The sequence below is a fragment of the Thamnophis elegans genome, chromosome 9 (assembly GCF_009769535.1).
Source record: "Thamnophis elegans isolate rThaEle1 chromosome 9, rThaEle1.pri, whole genome shotgun sequence".
NCBI lineage: Eukaryota > Metazoa > Chordata > Lepidosauria > Squamata > Colubridae > Thamnophis > Thamnophis elegans.
The window spans coordinates 59,147,482-59,168,232 of NC_045549.1; the positions used below are offsets into that span (position 1 = coordinate 59,147,482).

The following is a 20,751-nucleotide window of genomic DNA, read 5'->3' on the forward strand; positions in this document are numbered from 1 at the left end:
ACAGTGACAGCACGAAGGGGTTTGTACTAAATTTATTAATCAATTTTCTAAACCTGCCCTTCTAACAAAAAGGGGTTCTGAGCAACTCTAGAATGTACAGCATTCTAGAGAAAATCTAAATTAATCTGTTACTTTTATGTAACTATGTGCATGGCAATCGAAAACAAAATAGCAACCATCATAAATTGAGTTAGATCATTCAGCAAATTGTCTTTCTATTGACTACTGATAGCCAAATCTGGCCCTAGGTTCTGCCTCGGTTTACTTTCCAAATAAGCAACTGAGTCAGAAGATCGTTTAAAAACAGTGAAACATTCTCCCCACGAAAAGGAGATCCATCTTGCATTCCTTTTTATAGTTAACACAACAAAGAAAAACAAAAAAGGAAAGTTGGTTGATCAAGATAAAAGTAACCCCTTCTTGCACAGTAAATCAACTATAAAGCTTGTTCGAAATTAGCTAACCAGATCCCTCTTGACACTAAGAAACTGTTCCTTATCAGCAGATCCTTCCGTAAATTATCTTTTCAGTTTAGGAATGTTAAAAGCTATCTAATCAATCTATGCAACCATAGGATAAAAGTTTTCCTATATTTCAGTCTGTAATGAGCGTGAACATCATTTTAAAAGAAAAAATAAGTCGAATTAAATACAAAGTAACTATGTTTAGCTAATGTTACAAAATCCATATTATGTGCCCCTCACTACATTGTCAGTGGCTTTCCAAAGTTTCAGTTTCTGAAACTGGATTTTCATTAGCCTTACTTTAAAATGTTAGATATTTTGTCTTGATGGGAATATTAGAGTGCTTTCAAGTATTATTATTGCTATATGTTCTCCGGTGAAATACGAGTGGAAAAAGCACAACTAGCTGGATATGGAAGGTGATCAATGCCTCTTTGTGGGAGGGGGTGTTGCCTGTGGTCCTGGAAGAGTCTTGATGTGCTCCCTTCAAAAGAGGCTGGTTTGAATCTTCAGTTCTTGACAACTATTGTCTGATCTCCAACCTCTCATTTTGGGGGAAATTGTTGAGAAGTTGGTGGGGAGTTAGCTTCAAAGCAACCTAGAGGAATTGGATTATCTGGACCTTTTTGGTCAGTATTTAATCCTGAGCATTATAATAATGCAAACTACTTTGTCCGATAACTAGGGACTTTTTTTGTAGAGGACTGGATTGGAGTAGTGTACCCCTATAAGATTTCTTGGTGATTTTTGAGAGTATCAGCCATGATATCATTTTGGATTTGAGAGTTGGAAATTGGAGGCATTGTTCTTCAGTGGTCCTGTTCTTGTCTCAGTGAGGTGAAGGGGACAGAAGAAATACAGGTCTGCTTCTCAGTTTTGTTGCCTATTTTGTGGAACAATCTTCCATTCAAGGATTGGTTAGATCCACACATTTACTACCTTCTGAAAACAGGCTAATACAACATTTTTTCAGGATATATTTGGAATCAGAATAACAGAGTTGGAAGGGACCTTGTAGGTCAACTAGTCCAACCCCTCACCCAAGCAAGAGACCCTACCCCATTTCTGACAGATGTCAGTCCAGTCTACTCTTGAAAGCTCCCAATGGTGAAGCTCCCACAACTTCTGTTCCACTGGTTGATTGTTCTCACTGTCAGAAAACCTCTCCTTATTTCTAGGTTGAATCTCTCCTGATTACGTCAACTAATTATGTCAACTATTGTTGTCGTTGCTTTGGTGGTATGGTTTTATTCTATTTTATTTATATATTGATCTTTACTATCAGTATTTTAATTTGTATTGTTTTTCGTGTATTTCTTAAGTGTCCTATGTGAATCTATTCTGAATGTTGCTATATACAAATCTGTACATGCAGCATTGGCCTCCATTAGAGAAGCAGCTTTATTTCTTGCATCCCCGACACACAGGAAAAACAAGCAATTCAAAAGCATTTAGTTATTGATTAATCATATTATTTCCTCTTTCCAATAGCACAGAAATATTTCCCCCCCAAAGTAATATCTATTCCAAAAGGAACTACTAATGAAAACAAATGTATGTAGTTAAGGAGTTGTTATATCCTTGCACGGAAATAATTAGAGATCGAAATAATTAATGGTCATAACTTCATTAAAAATAATAATAATGCTAATTTGCGTAGGTTAAAGAGTTACTTCAATATATTTGCAAATTTCAGATTATGTAAGTTTTAGTCAATACTGACTTTTTTCTATATCACCAGGACTATCAACATTACAAGCTGTACTAGACACTGCAGCTGAAAAGAAATGGCAAGTAACTGCTATAAATGTGGGGAATATTAACAATGATAGAAAAGATGAAACGTATCGCTCATTGTTTCAAGATTTGGAGATAAAAAAAGAAAGACGAGTAATTCTCGACTGTGAACGGGATAAAGTCAATGACATTGTAGACCAGGTTTGCTACTCTTTCTTTTTCAATATTTGTGTAAGTCACTGTGAAATTATTGCCAATAATTGCCATTGTGTGCTTATTTAATAGCATTGGCAAACAAATTATGATTATATTTATCATTGCTTCTCTATTTATGTGGGAACCAGTATATATTAACTGTGCTATTGCATTACAAGACTAGTCTTACTATTAGAGTTATGATATAATAATAAATAAATGGGCAGAAAACTTATATAATTTATTACATTTTAATTATTAACTTGGAGAGAGAAAACACTTCTAGGATTTTCTCTCTAGGTGTCAGATTAATTTGTCTGGTTTGGGCAGGTGCCTTGATTAGTAAACTATTATTTGGAATGTAAATGTTGTAGGTAGTCCTTGTTTAGCAACTACCGCAGATAGTAACTATCTGCAAATACAAAGGTAATAAACTGTAGTCCATGGTAATAAACAAATCATTTTCCAATCAGTGAGCACTCTTACATCCATATTTCTGCAACTGAGAACAACACATGCTGGAGTGAGCAGAATAATGGTGTTGCTGCATGAGAAAATTTTATCTAAATGAGGCAGCAGTAACCAGCGGTTCTTACAGCATCTCTCTTTCTCTCTCTCCTTCCGTCCCTCCCTCTCTCTCTCATTTTCTCAGTTTGCTTAGTGACTGGGACATTTAGCAATCATTTCAATGGAACTAATTGCAGTCTCTAAACAAGGACTATTTGTATTTGCTATCTGAGAATAGGTTATTTCTGTTGCATCAAATAGAAATGTAACTGTTAAAACAACTCCAGATACACCATAAGAAAATGTTGCATTAATGAACTTGGATCTGGATTATGCCTAATACAGTAAAATGGATGGCATTTTTGTTTCCTCACAGAGTGCACCTTTATTTATTCAAATGTATTAGCTGCCCAACTCTAATTGACTCTGGGCAGCAGTAGACAATACCAAGTGAGATGCCAATGGTCTACAGATTCCTAGCTACACCTACAACTTTAGCTCCATTGTGTTTTCAGTTGTCCATTAAATAAATATGTTCAGACATATATAGAATATAGAAATTTCTTGTAATTGTCTTGTAATTGAATTGAATTGAATTGAATTTATTGCATTTATATGCCGCCCTTTTCCCCGAAGGGGACTCTTGAATACCAGCATGTACTCAAGACCAGCAATCAGAAGTTGCAGAGTTATTTGATCACCTAATAGATAGCTGTGCCATCCTCCATAGTTCTATACAGTAATTTCAGCTAGTCATGGGGTCTAAAGGTTATCTCACTATTCAACACAGGGGAAGGGGCAGGTTTTATTTTATTTTATTTACTCACATTTATTATAGCTGTCCAACTCTAGGGGATGGTATGCAAAAAACACCTTCTGTAAAAATAATAAAAACATTAAACCACATAATAGCATTGACTAAAACAATCTTAAAGGCATCACATATAGAGATAATTGAGTGATTCTCTTTCGGTCTAAAATTATGTTGCTGGTCAAAAATATTGCTGTCTTCTTGCTCAGTGGGAGAAGAATGGAACATGCTAGTTTAAACAGGCCAGCTATGAGGGTGAAAATGAATATAAAAATGAAGTATTTTAGAGTTTCTGGACTGAAAGACATTTTGATAATAATTAAAAATAAAATCCATATTTTAATCTACAATGAATTCATCCGCATAAAGCAAGGTGTATTGTCAATTATCTTTTTGAACATAATCATGCAGTTATTATAATTTATGAAATATATTTTATTGTGTCTGTACCTTTTTCTCAAGAAAATCAGTTATTTGCTTCCCTTCTAGGTTATTACAATTGGTAAACATGTAAAAGGATATCACTACATCATTGCAAATTTGGTAAGTTAATTTAATACTTGCCTGAACATGTAATATTTCCAAAGTTAAATATTCTTATGTATGGTTGTGTATACAATATTTAATTAAAGGTATATGTACAATAGCAGAGTTGGAAGGGACCTTGGAGGTCTTCTAGTCCAACCCCCTGCCTAGGCAGGAAACCTTACAACATTTCAGACAAATGGCTATCCAACATCTTCTTAAAGACTTGCAGTGTTGGGGCATTCACAACTTCTGGAGGAAAGCTGTTCCACTGATTAATTGTTCTAACTGTCAGGAAATTTCTCCTCAGTTCTAAGTTGCTTCTCTCCTTGATTAGTTTCCACCCATTGCTTCTTGTTCTACCCTCAGGTGCTTTGGAGAATAGTTTGACTCCCTCTTCTTTGTGGCAACCCCTGAGATATTGGAACACTGCTATCATGTCTCCACCCAGATTGTTGGGGGCAATATGCTGACTCTCTGTAAACCGCTTAGAGAGGCCTGAAAGGCCTATGAAGCGGTATATAAGTCTACTGCTATTGCTATTATTATTCTTTCTATTAAACTAGACATACCCAATTCCTGCAACCATTCTTCATATGTTTTAGCCTCCAGTCCCCTAATCATCTTTATTGCTCTTCTCTGCACTCTTTCTAGAGTTTCCACATCTTTTTTACATCGTGGCGACCAAATCTGAATGCAGTATTCCAAGTGTGGCCTTACCAAGGCATTATAAAGTGGTATTAACACTTCACGTGAACTTGATTCTATCCCTCTATTTATGCAGCCTAGAACTGTGTTGGCTTTTTTGGCAGTTGCTGCACATTGCTGGCTCATATTTAAATGGTTGTCCACTAGGATTCCAGTTACTACTATTGAGCAAGGTACCACCTATACTGTACTTGTGCATTTTGTTTTTCTTGCCTAAATGTAGAACCTTACTTTTTCACCATTGAATTTCATTTTGTTAGATATTGCCCAATGTTCAAGTTTGTCAAGATCCTTCTGTATCTTAAGCCTATCTTCTGGAGTGTTGGCTATTTCCGCCAGCTTGGTGTCATCTGCAAATTTGATGAGTTCCCCATTTATCCCCTCATCCAAATCATTGATGAAGATATTGAAGAGTACTGGGCCTAAAACACAGCCTTGGGGTACTTCACTGCATACTTCCTTCCATGTAGATGCAGTTCAATTGAGTGTGGTTGGTCAGGCAGTTACGAATCCATCTGGTGGTGATGCTGTCTAACCCACATTCTTCTAGTTTATCTAGTAGTAGGTTATGGTCTACTTTATCAATTGCCTTGCAGAAGTCCAAGTAAATTATATCAACAGCATTCCTCTGGTCCACTAATTTTGTCACATTATCAAAGAATAAAGCAGTAAAATTAGTCTGGCATGATCTGTTTTTGACAAACCCAGATTGGCTTTTAGCTATTACTTTGTTTACTTTTAGGTGTTTGCTAATTTGTTGCTTAATTATCTTTCCCAGAATCTTCCCTGGTATTGAGGTCAGGCTGATAGGTCTATATTCTTTCCTGGATCTATTTTTCCCCCTTTTTTGAAGATGGGAACCACATCAGCTCTTTTCCAGTCCTCTAGCAGTTCCCCAGTGCTCCAGGATCTCTGAAAGATATAGTTCAGTGGTTCTGAGATCTTGTCTGCCAGTTCCTTCAGAACCCTGGGGTGTAATCCATCTGGTCCTGGTGATTTGAACTCGTCTAGGGTAGACAGGTGCTCACTTACCATTTTCTTCTCTATTTCAACTTGTCTTCCTAATCTGTAGTTAGGTCTGTAGTTCTCTGAAAAAACTCAGAGACTATTAGAAGTATTTATTCTTGGTTCTTGCATTATTGTCTAAAATCATCAGCTTTTTTTTGGCTCTGATTATTCCCCTTTTGATTATATAACTATGCTTAGCTGCCATTCTCTATAGCCCTACATTGTTACTAACCTCCGTATAATTACCATATATGAGAAAAGAGTGAAGGAATCATTTTTTTTTGTTGGCCTCAAATATGACATATACATATTAAGTGTTGTTTGCAAAGTGATGTGTGTATGTATTTGTGCATTTAACTGTTCTATAAATTGGTTGTTAATATTCCCAACTGTAGGATAAAATGTGTTGATAATATGAATACTCTGTGAATAATTGTAGAAAACATTATTTCAAATTAAATAAAAATTGTATGTAAAATTTTAAATGATAGTGTACCTGAAAGAAAATAGCATTGAAACAGTTCTAAGAAATTTGATCAATAGAGACATTATTTTCCCTTTTCTGTTTTTTCTTCTGATATAAACAATAGAACAAAATCATTTATTTAAACATTTAATGCTTTATATATAAACCATGATTAATTCAAATTGTGGCTAATAAGCCAAGGCAACAAATGGCACCATATTGTTGATATAGGTACTTGTTGACATGACAAAGTAAGTACTTTGTCAATTCATTGTTAAGTGGTGTGGTTGTTAAGTGGTGGGTTTCAAAAATTGTTCGAACCTATTCTGTGGGTGTGGCCTCCTTTGTGGGAGTGACTTGCTGTCCATGTGACCGGATGGGAGTGGCTTGCCGCCCATGTGACCGGATATGAAGATGCCGACGACACTTGTCAGAACCACCTTAAATTACCTCACACACAGCACTGGTATGCATAAGAATATGATATAAATTTGTTTTTTAAAAGGCATCTTTGGTTTGCGTTAAAACAACTTCAACACACACAATGTTCTGATTGCACCACAAATGCAGTAATCATCCTTACCTTTCACAGAGGCACTGAGTTTTATAAATATGAGCCTGATAGTGTAGAATAATCATATCCAAGGACCAGTGGTAGGTTTCAAAAATTTTTGGAACCTCTTCTGTAGGTGTGGCCTGCTTTCTGGGTCGACTGGTGGAAGCTCTTCTAACCAGTTCCGTAGATTTGATGAACCGGCTCTACCGAATAGGTGCGAACTGGTAGGAACCCACCTCTGGAAGCATCACATGACTGTACCTTGCATTTTATGCCATTTTATTACCTTTTTTTGCTGTAAGTGTTAAGTGAATCATCATGGTTGGTAAGTGAGGCATTAAGTGACTACAACTTGCAACCTTTCTGCTCCCCTCCCCATTTGCTTGTTGAAAATCAGATGGGAAGGTTATAAATGGTGGCCACAGGACGTTGTAACTGACATATATGTACAGTAGTCACCAAAGCACCCAAATCTCTTTTAACAGACTTTAAGTCCATTCATAACCATAGTGACTGTCAAAATTACAACATGTACATTGTAATGGCTTCTTCTCTACTTCCTCTTTTACCGCTTCAAATGTCGAGTTGCTTTTCTGGTGGCCTCAACCATTGTTAATTGATGTTATAGTAGGTTTACCGACAAATGCACGCTCGACAAATGCACGCTCGACAAAACCGCGGCGAGAAAACAGCGAGGATGAAATTGCACCCGCAGAAGCGCGCTGATAAATGCGTGCCGACGAAAGCGCACCATCAACAAACAACGCAAAAACAATGTAATAACTCTAACCCTAACCCTAACCCTAACCCTTACCTTAACCCTAATCGCGCTTTCGTTGGTGCGCATTTATTGGCACGCTTCTGTGGGCGTGATTTCATCCTCGCTGTTTTCTTGCCGCAGTTTTGTCGGCGCAGTTTTGTCGGGCGCACATTTGACGTGTTACGGTTGTAGTATCTCTTTGATGTTGTCTCTCCATCTTCCTCTGGGTTGGATTGTGCTCTTTGACCTTCTCCTCTTTTCGTATGTGCTTGTATGGTAGGAAATCCCACAAATACCTCTTCAGATGGGTAAACTACTTTGTTTGCTATTTGTATGGAGTTTAATATTGGTTCTATACCAATTCTTTTCTTATGGTCTATTTCTGATTTTATTTCCTCTGGTCACTCCACCTGTTTTCCTCAAAGATCTCATTTCCATGGGGTGACTAACTTTCATTTTTGTGTTATTGTAAGTGTCCATGTTTGGCACTGGTAATGTAGGGTGGAGATGAGTTTGTTTTATATGAGATGCTTCTTGGTGCTCATCCGTACTGCCTTATGTTGTAGGAATGGAGCAAGCTGCCCTAATACTTGGTTTGCCTTACTGCATCATATTAATATCTTCATCCCTTTTACCATCCTTGATGAATGATGTTCCTAGATATTTGAACTTCGATATTTGTTTTATGCTTGTTCCTTCTATTACTCTATTTAGGGTATGCTTTTTTTCCTCCAATTGCCATTAGTTTTCTTTTTTTCTTTTCTGATTTTCATATTATTTGTCGGGCATTCTTGGTTCTTGTCATAAGATGCTATTGCAGTTTCTTAGCTGCACTTATCTGATCATCTGCAAAGAGTTGTGGATATTATTTCCATTCTTGCATTTGGCTTCCTGGCTTATGCTGTCAGTGTAGGTTATAAATAATAGTGATGATAGTACACATCCTTGTCTCACCCCAGATGTTACTGTGAAGTGTTCCGAAGTTCCATGGTTTGTTCTGACTATACTTCTGCAATCACTATATAAGCTTCTGCATCAGTGGTGGGTTTCAAAAAAATTTCGAACCTACTCTGTGGGTGTGGCCTCCTTTGTGGGAGTGGCTTGCCAGCCATGTGGCCTGGTGGGAGTGGCTTGCCGGCCATGTGTTCTCTCTCTCTCTCTCTCTCTCTCTCTCTCTCTCTCTCTTTCTCTTTCCTTCTTTTTGTCTCTGTCCCTTTTTCCTTTTTTTCTTTCATCTCTCACTTTTTCTTCCTTTTTTCTTTCTTTCTTTCTTTCTTTCTTTCTTTCTTTCTTTCTTTCTTTCTTTCTTTCTTCCTTTCTTTCTCTTTCTCTCTCTGTGTGTGTCTCTCTCTCTCTCTCTCTCTCTCTCTCTCTCTCTCTCTCTCTCTCTCTCTGTGTGTGTGTGTGTGTGTGTGTGTGTGTGTGTGTGTGAGTGGTGGGTTTCAAAAAATTTTGGAACCTCTTCTGTAGGTGTGGCCTGCTTTCTGAGTCCACTGGTGGAACCTCTTCTAACTGGTTCGGTAGATTTGACGAACCGGTTCTACCGAACTGGTGCGAACTGGTAGGAACCCACCTCTGTTCTGCATACTCTAATAAGATGTTCACATACTCCGTATGGGATTAATGTTTGTTATAACAATTTCCTATCAACTCTATCATATGATTTCTCTCAATCTACAAGCATGACAAGATATTGTTATTGTATTCCATATTTTTTAAAATAGTTGTTCAAGTACAAAAATTGCATCTGTGCAATTTCCATTTCTTCTAAATCCCGTCTGCTTTTCTGCCAGTTGTGGTTCTATAACTGATGTTAATCTCATTCCTATTATTTTGGCGTACATTTTCTCTACATGACTCAAGAGTAAGATGCCTCGATACTGTGTGTTTCCTTCCTTTGTTTGCTTGTTGCCAATTGGTAGGTGCAGTTAGTTGGGTCCATGCTGTGTTAAAGCTTCTATGTAGCATCATGATGTGACGAGGCAAATTCTCTCTTTTCATGTCTTTATCGTGACATCACAATTAAGTACATGAGTTTGCATCACAATGCTCTCTTGTCCTTTCTCCTCTATTTGTCCTCCTCCTGTGAACACTTGCTTTTGAAGCTGTTCAAACTAACACACATAATATAATGACACTGTAAAGTAAATAAAGGTGAGAAAAGTATTTAAAAACATGAAAGTACTCTCATCCACAAGGAAGAAGTAAAATTAATTTATATACAATGCGTCAATATGCAAATGTGTATGTGTAAGTAAGTACGTGTGTGTGTGTCAGAGGTGGGTTCCTACCAGTTCACACCAGTTCGGTAGAACCGGTTCATCAAATCTACCGAACCGGTTAGAAGGGGTTCCCCCAGTGGACCCGTAAAGCAGGTCATACCTACAGAAGAGGTTCCAAATTTTTTTGAAACCCACCACTGGTGTGTGTGTGTGTGTGTGTGTGTGTGTGTGTGTGTGTGTGTGTGTGTGTGTACAGAAAGCCTATGGAAAAGCTGGGGTTTAAATTCCAGGATTTGAAATTTTAGAGTAGAGCTGGTTGCCAATATAAAACCACTTCTTTTATCATTATTCAAAATTACAATGGTGACTTATAACTGTTGCAGTGTCCCTGGGGTCACATGATTAAAATTTGAATGCTTGGCAACCAGCATATATTTATATTGGTTGCAGTGTCCTAAGGTTACATAATCTCCATTTATGACCTCCTGACAAGCAAAGTCAATGGGCGAAGCTGGATTCTCTTAATGACCACAGCAAAAAAAGGCCACAAAATCAGATGTGACTCATTTAATGGCAATATTGGTCAGCAGCGGGGTGTACGATCCCAATTATAATCATAGGCTGAGAATTCCCTTATTTGGTCTACATCACTTGAAAGTTCTACATTAAAATACAGACCTAAAATCTCTCCAGCTGATAGATTGTAGGAGCTCTGATGAAAGTGCATGGCAGAAGTTTCTTTATAAGTTATTTTTGAAGTCTGTTTATTCAATTTAAATTTCCAAGGCCTATGGATTCTGAACCACATACAAATGCAAAATATCCATAAAAACAGAGAACATTGTGCAACTGAAATGTATATTTTCCATACCCAGGGATTTACTGATGGAGATTTATCCAAAATACAATTTGGAGGAGCTAATGTGTCAGGATTTCAAATAGTGGACTATGATGATCCTTTGGTGTCAAAATTTATACAGCGCTGGTCAACCCTGGAAGAAAAAGAATATCCTGGAGCTCACACTAGCACAATTAAGGTAGATGATTTTTCTTTTATATCTGGAACAGTGTTTACTGATGGCTATTTGCTTACAAATGAATTCTAAAGAACTGTTGAACAAAATCATATTGCTTTTAGACCATCAGTCCCCAATCTTTCTAGCTTGGCAACCATTCGTGCAAGCATTGTATTTGTATTGTATTTATTTGTCTTGTATGCCGCCCACTCCCGAAGGACTCCAGGCGGCTCACAATAGACAAGGGAAGGGGGATAAATAGACAAAGACAACACTTTAAAAATACAACATTCACAATTTCCATGGGGCTGGATGTTTCACAAGCCCCCCGGCCTGCTGGAGCAGCCAGGACTTGGTGGCTTTGCGGAAGGCCGGGAGGGTAGTAAGAGTCCGGGAGGTCATTCCAGAGGGCTGGAGCTGCAACAGAGAAGGCTCTCCCCCAGGGAGTTGCCAGCCGACATTGGCTGGCAGATGGAATCCGGAGGAGACTTAACCTGTGAGATCTTATCGGTCTGTGGGAGGTAATCGGCAGGAGGTGGTCTCCTAGACCGCTAGAGCGGAGGGCACTAGCTCCAGTCATGTGAATGGAGCTTCATGAACAAGCATAAGTGCCCACCCTCCACTTGCGAGAGTGGAGCTTGGTGCACAAGCTCAAGCGTCCTCCACTTGCACAAGTGGAGTTTTGCATGTGAGCTGAAGCTTCACGTGCATGCACTTGCCCATCACTTGCATGAGTGGGAGCTTCATGCGCATGCACTGGCCCATCTCTCCCATGGCCCAGTTTCTAAGAGACCGCAGCTCGACAGCAGGCTGCATCCTGGGTGTTGGGGACTGCTAGCTTAGAACATCTAGTAATATTATTTTACGTTGTCTTAAATGATCTCCGAATGTTGTAATATTCAGTTGGCATATTTGAAAGATAAAAAATAGTTTTCTACAAGTTTTGTTGTAGAAAATAAAGTTCTGCAAAATAAAAATAATAACATAGACAGCAATAATCACAGATAAATTACCTTTCTTGCTAATAGCGGAAGAGGTTCACTAGTTTCTGAAATAAGAAATGTATTTCTTCCCAAATAGGTGATTGAGTCTAAATTTGCTAATTCATGCTTAGCTCTAGAAAGCTGGGAAAGAAAAAACGGTTCTAAGAGTAATTTAAAGGTATTTAGAATAAGAAAAAACTATGCATAATATGCCATATATGTAATTAAATTGAAGAATGGCAAAATGTGGTACAAAGGTCTGAATAAATAGAAAGCAAAACAAAAAGTTTGCTTTGATTTGTGGTATCACAATGATAAAGTGGTTGGTCACTTTTATCCGGATGTTGTTTTGAACTGTGTATATTCTATATATATGCTTTATGTATTCTGTATATTTTCATGATAGTACTACTATAATTTGTATCACTGGCAATCTGCTATGCCACTTTGTTACTAGTTTAAAAACAGGTGGTGGTACTTTATCATATGGGCATTTTTTAAAAAAAAATGCATATGATTGCAAGAAATTATTAAACGACAGCCTGAATATAATTCTCATAATTTTTATTTTGGCATCAATGGAAAACCGTCTTACTTATAGAAGTTATTGTACAAATCTATAATATAATACTAAGGCTTCAGAAGTCTGAAGTTCTGTATCTTGTAAAAGTTGGACTAAACATACATTTTGTTACTGTTTCAAATAGTTGTGCCAGCTGTTATAGATTTGAACACATGACATATAAACTGTGACTTTCTTCAGGTCTATCGTATCCTTATATTCCAGCCATTAGGTGTTTTGGAAAATGAGAGATAAAGCAGAAAAAATGGCTTCCGTATCTTTTACAGTATTAATGAAAATGGATTTACAAATTACTGATCTGTTAGAAAAGCTTATGAGTCCTTAAAAGAGGGGCTTGCACCTTTTTCTGGAGAGGGAAATTGGATGATCCAGGAGGAAAAATGCAGCGGTAGTTATAGCAGTAGACTTATATACCGCTTCATAGGGCTTTCAGCCCTCTCTAAGCGGTTTACAGAGAGTCAGCATATTGCCCCCAACAATCTGGGTCCTCATTTTACCCACCTCGGAAGGATGGAAGGCTGAGTCAACCCTGAGCCGGTGGGATTTGAACCGCTGAACTGCTGATCTAGCAGTAGCCTGCAGTGCTGCATTTAACCACTGCGCCACCTTGGCTCCTTTTCTGCTTTTATCTTTTTTTAACTTTTTAAAACCTAATACTTTTGACTTTTTATAACTTTATAATTATAATGACTTTATAATTTTTAGTGCTGTGCTGTTTTTATTTTATTTTATTATTTTATGGTGTGCTATCTGTTATGACATATGGATATAACAATAAACTTATTTATTTGACATGATTGCTATCAAATGCTGTGCCAAGTATATGTTAATTCTTAGAGATGGGAGAAAGGAACCCATTACATTGCATTACATTGTTATGACATGTAGTCCTCAACAAACGAGCAAAATTAGGACTGGTATCTCAGTTGCTGAGCAAAATAACCATTGAGAGAGATTATTACATGACCACATTAGTCAATGACCACAATCTTGGCACATCCGGTTGCAGTCTTTAAGCAATCACATAGTTTGTTAACACTGGGGAGAGGGTTCACTTCTAGTCCCACCACACATGGGTGGACTGGGTCCTCTCTCCACCTTGCCCAAGAGGCTTCAGCCCTATCCCTATCCCACTAGGCCCAGTATCTTTGCCTTTTTCTGCAATTGCAGATGCACCAAGCTAATAAGAGGCATGTTTTTACTACCAAGCTTACCTCACACCATCCTGTAAGTGGACACATTCTTGTTATCATTGGAAAGGTCCCTTTCCAAACTTCATGATTTGGAGAAGTGCCTTCCAAAGATTGTAAGAACAAACCATCTTGTGAAGTAGGTGGATTATACAGCATTGGTAGGACGACAATGAAGTTGCTTATAGGGAAGAGGCGAAGGCTGGGGTGGACTGTTGCAATAAAAGTAACTTGGTTCTAAATGTTAATAAAACAAAAGAGATCATTGTAGATTTTAGAAAGATCCGGTATAGCCATACTCCACTCAGTATCAAGGATGCAGCTGTAGAGGTGATCAACAGTATTAACTGTCTGGGGTGCAGCTAACTAACAGACTGAATTAGTGTCTCCACATGTCATCCTTAGTGAAGTGTGCAAACCAGTGTCTGCATTTCCTGCGTTCTCCTTCTGTCCTGGCCACTTTTTACAGAGGCACAGTTGAGAGCATTTTAACAAACTGCACCGCTATTTGGTTTGGTGGTAGCAGTGCCTCAGATAGAAGGTCCATACAGAGAGAAGATTATAGGAAGCTCTGTTCCTGTTATTCAGGATACTGCTTATAAGCGCTATGCGCTTAGCGTTCAAAGCATTGTTGAAAACCTCACACACCCACTTTACGGTCTGTTTCTGTTGTTCCCCTCTGGAAGGAGGTTTGAAAGTATTTCTAGCAGGACTACCAGATTCTGTAACAGCTTTCTTCCCTATGCTGTTGCAAAAAATCAGGAGACCCAGAATGTGAGATCAAGAGAAGCTTTATTTGACCAAATAGTTCAGATAGAGCTAGTAATTTCTAACATCTGAACAGCGTTCTAATCGAAACACACGTTCTTATAGTATGTTCAAAGCAACAAAACACGGACATATGTTAGCTCATTTCTATTGGCTAAGCAGATTACATCGTGCTGCCCTTTCATGTCTAGGCCGCAGGTGGCATGCAGGAAGCACTAGTTTCATACTAACTTATGTGGTTAAGCTCTATGTCTGACTCACAAGCGAGACCTCCAACTGATTTGACCTACTTACAGCAGGTGTTAGCTTTTGTGGTTTGACATTTTAAACTTCCCGAGTTCAAGCTTCCTGTTCTTCTTCAAGACTCAGAAATGTATAACGAAAGAGCCGAGGTGGCGCAGTGGTTAGGGTGCAGTACTGCAGGCCACTTCAGCTGACTGTTATCTGCAGGTCGGCGGTTCAAATCTCACCGGCTCAAGGTTGACTCAGCCTTCCATCCTTCCGAGATGGGTGAAATGAGGACCCAGACTGTGGGGGCGATATGCTGACTCTGTAAACCGCTTAGAGAGGGCTGAAAGCCCTATGAAGCGGTATATAAGTCTAACTGTTATTGCTATTGCTATTGCTAGACGGGATAGACGGGGCCCCCAGGAGATCTTCTAGTCTGACCCTGTATCATGTTCACTCTTATGTCCAAATCTCACTTTATGTCCTGCCTTAATGCCATCCGTCTGGTAAACTCACAAGATTCATTTTTCTTGCCATGCACATGTATATATCCGAAATAGACTGTGTTGTTTCTCCGTGTCATATAATATATGCATATTTATTTATTGGTCATGTTTATGTAGCGTATATTTGAGGTAGTGACCCTTTGAGAGCTGTATGCAAAGAAATTTCATATTGATGTATGCCAAATAGCATTTATTTAAAGTGTCAATAAAGTTAGTCTAAGTTCTAAGTCTAAGTGCACAAAAGAGAACATCTCAGCCAGAATGTTTATATATTTCATGCAAGAAGGTGGAAGATTTCAGTTGTGATGACAGAAGGGCAGCCTGTATCTCCTGCACAGATCTCTTCCAAACATAGAGATGAATAGGGAAAGAGATGACTTTATGGCAGGGTGTGGATGTGAAGATTAAGTATCATTAATCAACATTTGAGACCAGTGTATTCAAGAGGATCCTTGTGCTTAAGACTCTCATGGAGTCCATTCCAGTTCACATGCAACCCAGTTTAAAAATAAACATACTCTAGGTAATCAAGAACTGTTTTCTTCAACCATTGGTCCTTTTGAATGAAACATGTAGTCCCAACATAGCCAATGACTCCACTTTGGGGATGGCTTCTCTAGATATGCTTATTTCTGTCAGGACCATATATCACAATAACAGTAAAGGTCACTTAGATAAAGACCAATCAAATTCATGATTATAGCAAGAAAAATAACTGGTCTTCAGCAATTTCTTTGAACCTTATTTATTGGACAGATTTCAAAAAGCAATCAGTGTGTGTGTGTGTGTGTGTGTGTGTGTGTGTGTGTAAGTGAGGGAAGTATGGCCCTGCCGGTTCACCGACAAATGTGCACCCGACAAATGCGAGCTGACAAAACCGCCGCGACAAAATGGCGACATTGAAAGCGCGCCCACTAAAGCGTGTCGACAAATGCGTGCCGACAAAAGCGCGCCATCGAAAACAATGGTAATAACGTTAACAACCCTAACCCTTACCCTAACCCTAACCCTAATCCTAACCTAAAAACCCTAATCGCGATTTTGTGGGCACCGTTTTGTCGCGGCGGTTTTTTGGGCACGCATTTGTCAGGCGTGCATTTGTTGGGTCACGGGCCCTGCCTACTTTTAATTCTGGCTTCTGGTTCCATCTCCCTTTTTAGCCTTATTATATAAGGATAAAAATATTGTCTTAATGTTTAACTTTGTCTAAAGGTCAGTGACATAGAAAAATCCTACTAATTTGTAATTAGTATTACATGACCTGTGCCTCATAAACTATTTTATGTTTGCCTCAAGTCAGCCATTATTCAGTGCATGTATAAATAATCAAAGTAGCAGCAGGAGAAATTGTCTCTCTCAGTGGGTGTGCTCTGACATAATTTAGTTACTGACTAGCTGCGAATAGGCAATGCTAAATCATTTCAACAACTGATTAATTTTGGAGAACTTTGGTTTATATTCCCTATATGATCGATTAATATATTATCAAGAGGAGAAAGCAGAGGGGGAGAAATGCTTCTCAACGTGTCCATCCTATTCCATAATAATTGCAGTTTTGATGGTTTTTCTGGAAATAAATGGAACCTATGTTCATCTTTATGAGAAAATTACCAAAATAAATAGAGTAGATCCAAGTGACATCATAGGACACATCTGAAGGAAATTAAGCTTGTGATTGCTGTTCAAGAATTATTAGCAAAAGAAACATTACCAAAAGAAACACAGATAGTTCAGCGGGTGGGACAAAACTTGCAACCACTCAGATAGGGCTTTTTTCAATGATGCCTCAGTAGACCATACTACAATAGTAGTTGTAGTGGTAGTAGTTTGGTGCTGAAGCCCTACTTCCTTTCCAGATCTATATATGGCAGAATTCCAACCAAATTCTCTCACAAAGTGAACATTCATTTTTTTTTCTTAGGATTTTTTGGTCCTCTAAATCCAACAAATGTCCTGATCCTTATAGGAGCTCCAAGTCAACCAATAATGTCTTCAGGACCATTAAGACTAGGCTCCAGCCTCCTACTATTTTTCTGCTACCTTCCATGTGTAAGAAGGCCTTGCATCACCGTTGGAAATCAGATCTGGTTTATACCTACTATTCAGTGGTGGGATTCAGCCAGTTAGCACCTATTCGGGAGAACCGGTTGTTAACTTTCTAAGCAGCTCGGAGAACCGGTTGTTGGAAGAAATCTCCTTTTGGTTTTTTCCACTTTTACAGGGCTAATCCAGTAAGGAAGGCAGGAAGGAAACATTCTGGTATTGCTTCTAGCCTAATCTTTATTTCTCTGCTTACGGAAACTGCCTCTCCGGTTAACCCTTATTACGTTGTAACAGCTAAGGCGAAGAGCCCATCAACGTGAGTGACCTTGAGTTGGCCACACCCACATGGTCACATGACCACTGAGCCACACCTACTCAGCTGGTCATTAGGGCAGAGAACCGGTTGTTAAATTATTTGAATCCCATCACTGCTACTATTCCCCCTTTCTGTAACTATGTAAGGAAATAGATTTATTGGACAATTTCGTAGGTTACCCATGTAACAGTTAATTTGTAGCTCAAAAACAAAGATTGACCCAGTTTTACACTTTCCCAGTTTTTTTTTTAAAGTCTTGCCTTGCTCTTTCCACATGTTGACTTGTTGTGATGCAAACCATGCAGAAATCACAACAGATGAACTCATTCACTGTACTTTGTATGCTTGGAGGCTGTGGGGGTCTGAATGGGAGACAAGAGACTTTGGCTGAATTCTGGTAAAATTAGTGGCTTTGGGTGCATGGGGCTTCTGGCTTAGGGACTTCTTTAATATATAAGGTTCTGGATGGGGTTACACTATCTGATGCCCAGTCTGGAGATTCTCTTGGAATTGTGATTCCTGCTTGACAGAAGATGGCAGAAGATGGCTAGGAGAGCCTTTGCAAAAACTTTGTGTTGGGTGCCAGTTATGCCCTTTCCTGGATCAGGAATCCCTTCACTCAGTAACAGAAGCCCTTGTCATCTCTCGCTTGGACTACTCAAATTACTGCAATATGCTCTACATGGGCTATCCTGGAAGAGTAACTGGAAGCTTCAGCTGGTGCAGAACACAATTGCATGGCAGTTCTTGGAGCCCCTGTTACACCGACAAATGCATTCCATGAACTGCACTGGCTGTCAGTTTGCTTCTGGGTCCAATTCAAGGTGTTGGTTATCACCCTTGAATCCCTTCTTGGTATGGATCCAGGCAATATGAGAAACCAGCTCACTTTGATGGTGATGGTGAAAGGGTATGCTATGGCTCCCATCAGCTAAGGATTTTTATCTGGCGTGTCCAACAGAAGTGTCTTTCTTGCCATGACTCCTCCCTCTGGAACATTATGCCCCCTGAGGTGAGATCCACACCCACCCTTTTGTCTTCCAAAATGCTTTGAAGAATAACTATACCAATTAGCCTGGTGCCTCAATGGGGGTGTGATACTTTGGAGTTGGCTAATGGAGTAGATAATACCCCACTTCCTCCCTGTGCACACTTTATTCCCTCCCCCTTTACTTTGCTTTATTTCAGGTTAGTTTTATTTTAATTGAATTTTTAAATTTATGATTTTTAATTATTGTTTTAATGTTTTATAGGTGCACTTTAATTTAAGGTCTGTAAGTTACCTAAAATCACCTTTGGTGGGATGTGTGGCATACAAGCTAAATCAATCAATCAATCAATCAATCAATCAACTCTATGGTAAAGTTACATTAACATAATCTTGCAAGTCTCAGTGACAGGCCAAGAAACCAAGGAGGCTCTTTTCTGAGCCTCTTGTCCTTCCCACATTCCTGCTGTGGGCTAAGTTGCCTTTTATCTGCTTGTTCCCTTGGTTGCATCTTTTCCCATGTATCTCAATGTCATTACCACACACTAATGCAATTTTTGTTACCTTACCTATCCCTACCTATTGGATAGGGAAGAGTAGTTTGAGTGTATTCTGCATTTTTGGCATAAAGAAGAATAGCTTAGTGTTGTGGCCCAGCAGGAGCCGTTGGAGCTGTAAACAGACTCCGACAGCGAGGGGCCCTATGAGTCGGCTCTGGAAGATGTGGAGAACCCTGGACAGGGTTCAGACTCCAAGCAGGGACCAGAGAGGCTGGTTGGCCACCAGGAGGCACCTGAGGCATGGAGAAGCGGTGAAAGCCAAAAGGAGTTGGTCCCTGACGTCAGGCCCTGGAGCAGTGGGGAGGAGCTAAGGGAGTTGGTCCCGGATGCCAGACAAAGGCGAGCAGATAAGCGCCGACAGCAACTATGCAGATACAGAAGATAATTGGACCCAGGTGGTTGTAATTAGGCTCCTCCCAAGAGAGTATATAAGAAGATACTTTGGGAAGAGGCTGTTTGCAGGATTCAACTAATATACCAACGCTGGAGAAGCTCTCGTGTGTATTTCTTATCTTGGAAGTCTGGATTGTTTCCAAAGTCTTGTCGGTGTGTTAATTTACTGTGAATAAATTGTCTAGCAGTAATCTTGTGTCGGAGTGCCTCAGCGTATTGGGGGGGGGGGTCAGAACACTTAGGTATTCAATTCATTGGAAAGATGATTGAGACACCAGCCTTTGCACCATATTTTTGACTGAAGTACATGTTCCCACTCCTTCAAGACTTACGGTGTTTTTGAGACTGTGATAGGTAATGGCAATTTTATTTTAGTGGAAAAACTGAAGATTTAGAGGTGATGAGCTTCAGGCTAGCAACAATGTTCATAAAATATCAAAATGTAATAAGAACAGTAAAGAAAGACTGATAATCACTCTGCTCATATTATAGAAAATTATTGCATGTTCCATAGAATTCATCATAATCTGCAAAATAGGCAAGAGTGTAGGTAGTATAAGTAACAGAATAACAGTTGGAATTAACCCTGGAGGTCTTCTAGTCCAATATCCTGCTGAATCTGGAAATCCTATACAATCTCAGACAAATTGTTGTCTAATCTATTCTAAAAAAACCCTCCAGTGTTGGAACATCCACATCTTTTGAATTGTTCCACTGATTATGTAATGGATGCCCTAGAACTCGGCTCGGACAATGAAGAAGAGATGGATTCAGGAACTTCAAACTACGTGTGTCCTGGGGGGTCACAGATTGGACATGCTTGCTTTAGACCAATAATACAATCCTTCTGTTACCTTGTAGCTTTCTATAATTTAGAGCTGGACTCATATTTCCAGTAATATATAACTGCTGCTTCTTTGATATAGCTAGATTTTTGCAGATTTTTCTAAACAGCAATTTAGAAATCAGATCGTTGTTAGTAGTGCAGAAAATGGAAACCCTCAAACTGATCCCCTTGCCTGGCAACAACTCTTTAAGACATACAGCATTTTTCAGTCCTAAATGGAGGTGTTGAGGATTGTATCTGAAGATAGAAGGGTTTGAAATGGACTCAGGTAAGAAAAAAAAATATTGATGATTCTGTATATAAAGAGACTGGAGACTGGATGAACGGAACTATGCTAGTAAAGAAAAGGTTTTCAATGATGATGATGATGA

The 20,751-nt window shown here is 39.0% G+C and overlaps 1 protein-coding gene across 3 annotated transcripts in view; it reads left to right on the plus strand.

Moving 5' to 3' along the window:
- The window catches only part of GRIA2 (glutamate ionotropic receptor AMPA type subunit 2), an 87,831-nt gene that overhangs the window by 45,602 nt on the left and 21,478 nt on the right, over positions 1 to 20,751 (plus strand). For all 3 annotated transcript variants that reach the window (XM_032224058.1, XM_032224057.1, XM_032224059.1), the window contains exons 4-6: positions 2,206 to 2,402; positions 4,204 to 4,257; positions 10,835 to 10,996. In XM_032224058.1, the coding sequence (XP_032079949.1) occupies positions 2,206 to 2,402; positions 4,204 to 4,257; positions 10,835 to 10,996 (413 nt within the window). The remainder of the gene's footprint in view (positions 1 to 2,205; positions 2,403 to 4,203; positions 4,258 to 10,834; positions 10,997 to 20,751) is intronic.